This window comes from Hibiscus syriacus, unplaced genomic scaffold (genome assembly GCF_006381635.1).
Source record: "Hibiscus syriacus cultivar Baekdansim isolate YM2019G1 unplaced genomic scaffold, ASM638163v2 tig00110782_pilon, whole genome shotgun sequence".
NCBI lineage: Eukaryota > Viridiplantae > Streptophyta > Magnoliopsida > Malvales > Malvaceae > Hibiscus > Hibiscus syriacus.
In genome coordinates, this window is record NW_024062860.1 from 264,124 (window position 1) to 269,063 (window position 4,940).

At 30.3% G+C, this 4,940-nt stretch overlaps 1 protein-coding gene across 1 annotated transcript; it reads left to right on the forward strand.

Moving 5' to 3' along the window:
* The first annotated feature begins 1,235 nt into the window (after positions 1 to 1,235).
* On the forward strand, positions 1,236 to 2,726 carry LOC120140102 (protein ORANGE-GREEN, chloroplastic-like). The gene is made up of 4 exons (XM_039155142.1): positions 1,236 to 1,405; positions 1,750 to 1,877; positions 2,206 to 2,345; positions 2,509 to 2,726. The coding sequence occupies exons 1-4, from the start codon at positions 1,395 to 1,397 to the stop codon at positions 2,584 to 2,586; spliced, it is 357 nt and encodes a 118-aa protein (XP_039011073.1). The 5' UTR covers positions 1,236 to 1,394; the 3' UTR covers positions 2,587 to 2,726.
* Positions 2,727 to 4,940: the final 2,214 nt, after the last annotated feature.

A 4,940-nucleotide genomic window follows, 5' to 3' on the forward strand; every position in this document is an offset into this window, starting at 1 on the left:
GTTTGACGTGTTTTATAAAACAGTCACTAAACTCTTGCAGTTAATTGCTTTGAGGCCCTCCCAATTCTATCGTGTTTTTTACACATTGGCCACTGAATCATTGCGTTTAATAACGTTTAAGTCCCTCTAATATTACCGTATTTTTTACATTCCATTCCTTGAATCCCTACTTTTTGTTTATTTCATTTTTAGCATTTCAGTTCCGTTATTTGCTACTTTAATCACTAATAGGCTTTAATTGCAGCTTTATTTATTTATGATTTAAGACACTTTACTTTTTATTATTTTATTTTTTCCACTGACTTGCTGACATTTGTTTTATTTTATCATTCGAACTAACATTCTAACTTTATTTATTTTTATTATTGTATTATCTTTTCGACAGTAGTTAATTTACTAACATTTTATTTTTATTGTACAACTAATCCCCTAACTTTTAGATTTAATGCGATTTATGTTCGTATATTGTTTTATTATTTGCACCTTATTTTCTATACAAATCATTATTTGTTTTCTTACCTATGTAAATAAGAAAATTTTATTGTGAAGGAAATTTGATTGTGAGGGAAGTCTACGAAGACATCTCCCAACTAAAGGGAATGTATCTTTTCGAGGATTTTTATTATTTTTCCCATATTTCTATTTTTTATTTTGCTTTATTTTAGTTTATTTTATTTCATGAAAAATATGAAATAATGCTATTTTGTGAGGGGAATCTATGAAAAAGTCTCTTAACTATAAATGAAGTGCATTTTCAAGGATTGTTCGTACAAAATGAAGTATTTTCAAGAATAATTATAATATTTTTTTCTCTTCTATGAAATATCTTTTGAGCTATTTAAATCTTTTTGACCTAATACATTTCTTATTTTAAGTTGTTTTTATTTATTTATTATTGACACTTATTTAAATAAAATTGAACAAATGGAAGGATCATAATTTAAATATATTTTCGAAGTTTGTAATTCACAATATTTAAATAACATATAATCGATTATGTACCAAAATCTTGGCGTTGTGGGGTGTTCACTTTTCCCTGCACGTAACCGACTCCCGAATTCTTAAAAATGAATCTTTGGTAAAACGCATATCATTTTTGTCGTTTATGGTTTCCAACATACTTAACTTAAAGGTTGGTGGCGACTCCAAAATCAATTTGTTTTCAAATCGAATTTATCATTTCCCCAAAACCTAAATTTTCAAGTCTAACGGATCCCCGCGGAAACGTTATGAGAATATGAATATGCACAAAATAGAATTAGACATGGTTTTTGGAGTCGCATTCTTTTGTCTTACACATCCTATTTCTTTCTCTTCCCATATCCTAGCTGGAGCTTAAGCTCGGACTAGGGGGCACATCATATGCAGATTTCATCGGGAGTTTACATCTGCCAATGCAGTTGAGGTATGATCAATCTTCTTGGTTTGTAGCGAATCATTGTTTTATTATTTGGCATAACTTGAGCTCTGTTGTTGATTGCTACCTTTTTTACCATGATAAAGTCAACGTCCTTTTGATTTCCTATGTTTCTTTTGGTTATACTCCTAGATTCTGCAATTGTCACAAACCAAACTTATGAAATATACTATATTTACTTAGAAATATTGATGGGGAATTAATTTCTTGGAGAGGTTCGCTTCTAGAAAGAAGTTGCATCGGTTAGTTGTTTTCAATTTAATAAGCCTGTGGATGCAATTTTGTTTCACTTTTGGTATCATTAAACACCATTCCGTTGGTGGTAAATGCAGTCAGGTCGATCCTATAGTAGCATCCTTCTCTGGAGGAGCGGTAGGTGTAATCTCAGCCTCGATGGTAGTTGAAATAAACAATGTTAAACAGCAGGAGCATAAACAATGCAAGTACTGTCTTGGAACAGGTATATTCTTTAGACTTTCCTCTTTTTTCAGGCCTTCTATATTCCATGTACGGTATTTTATTCACCTAGACCTGTCAATTGGGCGAGTTGGGTTAGTTTTGGGTTGGTTCAATTCAGATCAGTCAATTCCGATATTAAGATTTTTTGGATCATTTCGGCTTGAGTTCGGATCTTTTGGGGTTTGGATCCATTTTGGATTCCTGTCATTTCGAGTTGGGGTTGTTTTGGGCTCAAGTCATTATAGTCAGATCATTGCGGTTCTAGTCACTTCAGGTATGCGTTCGTCTGGGTTGAGATTTGATAGGTCTATATGCACTGGTAAATGAAGGATATCTTGCTTGTGCTCGCTGCTCAACTACTGGATCAATTGTTCTTACTGAACCAGTCTCCACTGTAAACGGACGAGACCAGCCTTTATCATCATCTCCCAAAACCAGAAGATGTTCAAACTGTTCGGGATCCGGAAAGGTTAGTCATCTAAACATATGTAGTACCAATGATTTGTTTACTTGTGCTGATCAACCAGGAAATCTAGTGATGTTCATTGTATAACTATCTTTGCCGGATATAGCTTTCTTTGACATCCATAGTACGTCTTCTCATAACCGTTTCTTTTTGTAACTCCCGGCAGGTGATGTGTCCGACATGTCTTTGCACCGGAATGACAATGGCAAGCGAACACGACCCACAAATCGATCCATTTGATTAGAGATGCATGCTCACGTCTTATTATTTGCTTCAAATGTAAAATCCATCTATGCATCTATTTGTCACAACTCACAATATGACCAGTCTTTTGTACATACAAACATCTCAATAGGCTTTCCTTTTCTACAAATGGATTTTATTTGTACCATTTCGTTTCTTTATGTTCACAAACAAATCTGTTTAATCTTATACAATAATTATTAGTAGGGTGACGTACACAAATGGTCTCTAGCTATAAGATGTTGTTTTATTGAGTATCTGATTATTAAAAATTAAAAAAATGGTATTCGATTACAGGGTGATACTTTATTGAGTCTCCAACTATTAAAAGTCAAAAAATGATTACTTGACTATTCATATGTTCCAAACTCGTCATTTTTCGTTAAAAGTTTAATGATTGTCTGATATGGACATTAACTAGTTGGTTGAAATATGATAAAATCGTATTTTAATGAGGCCTATTAACACTGTCGTCGTTTTCAAGCATTAGTTCGATAACATAATATTTTAAAATCTAACTCGATGACAAAATATAAACAATTATGTGATCCACAAAATACAATTTAAACAGTTAGGGAATCAATTTTTTTATCATATTCTAGTGAGTAGGTTAATTTTCAACTAAGGCCGTCTCCATTTTTTAACCTAAAAGGATAAATTTGTAATATATGAATAGTTTAGTGACTATTTTATAAATTTTAATAATCGAGATACTCAATAAAATAATGTCTTACAGTCGGAATATGATTTTGTAACTTTAAATAATTAAGGGACTCAATAAAATAACGTCTTATATTAAAAATCATTTGTGTACTTTATCCTTATTATTATTCGATATATACCGTGTAGTTATGCAAATAAACGGGAATCTTGTACTTATATTTAATTAACTTCAATAACAAGTGATACCAATAAAAGTATATATAATTTTCTCTATTTCAATAACCCTCATATATATATATATATGTATGTATTTACTTTCATGTTTATGTTTTCTGAGTTTTTCATGTACGATGCAATCACGATGATCGGAGACGAAACACAAGAAGAATATGGAAAGAAGACTCGATTGGTTCGGTAGAGGTGTAAATTCACAGCGGAGCGAATGAAATCAAACTGTTTGGGCTAAATTAACAAAATAAATAAAACGTTTGAGTTGATTTTTAAAATTTGGACTACATTAAAACAAAATATAGAAATCAAGAATCAAAGCTAATTTTAGTAATTACCACGTTATCATTCTTTTAATGGAAAACGACGAACTAAATTTCTTTAAGTCTAATGATTTTATTATTTTTTATACGAAATATTTAAATTATTTTATTTGTTGATTAAATTATCATCGGTATAATATAAATATAGAGATGAATATTTGATTCGAATCTAACAACTTTTGACCTAATCTGATTTTATAAGCTTATTAAAAAAAAATCAGGTTTGAGATTTTTTTGAATAATAAGATCAACTCGAATTTAGATTTAAGGTGAAATTTACTCAACGTGATTAAACAAAATCCGATAATAATAATAGTATATTTGACCTTTATGTATTTAGAGATATTTTTTATAATACATCTCTATATTTTTTAATTAGATTTTTATTTTATATAATAAAATGATAATTACATATACATGAGACATGATTTATTCACACCGTATAATTTTTTTAAGGTCATTAGATGAGTAAAAATAAAGAATTAAAATTAACAATAAAAAATGAAAACATATTCATAAAAGAATAATGATAAAATTTCTATCGTTTATATTCACCAATCTAACGATCTTAAAAAATTATAAAATTAAAATTATGCATTCTAACTATTATATATATATATATAAATAATATTTATGAGGGTGAGTCAAATGCAAATTTTTATAAAAAAATAATTGAGTTTTAAGTTCGGTAGAATTTTTTTGAACCCCTATAAAATAACTAATAAAAGAATATAATATTTGAATCATATTGGAGTGAATCAAAAATTCAACTTAATTTAAATTATAATCATTCATACAAATATATAAAAATATAAGATTGAGCGTATTTAAGCGATGACTACACATTCATAGTATCAATCAGTGAATTGACACAGATTCCTATAAAAATTTCCGATTTTCCCGCTTACCCAGTTAATTCAAATATTTCATTCCCCCCTTTTATTTTGGAAGCCACCGACGAGCCACTCCCACTATTAAACCCTTCATTTCCTCAGCTGCCGAAGCCGTTTCCCTCCTCCTCTTTTACCATAACTCTTAGCTCAACCACTCGAACCGGCGCCAGTTCACCGGAGTAGTTCTCCGGGACTTCGTATATACTGGTCTGAATCCATAGAGTACCGTCGTTTTTGGTCAAGCATTC

Coding starts and splice junctions, on each gene's coding strand:
- LOC120140102 (XM_039155142.1), top strand. Junction 1,878..2,205: donor CAAGTACTGTCTTGGAACAG/GTATATTCTTTA, acceptor TGGTAAATGAAG/GATATCTTGCTTGTGCTCGC. Junction 2,346..2,508: donor ACTGTTCGGGATCCGGAAAG/GTTAGTCATCTA, acceptor AACTCCCGGCAG/GTGATGTGTCCGACATGTCT.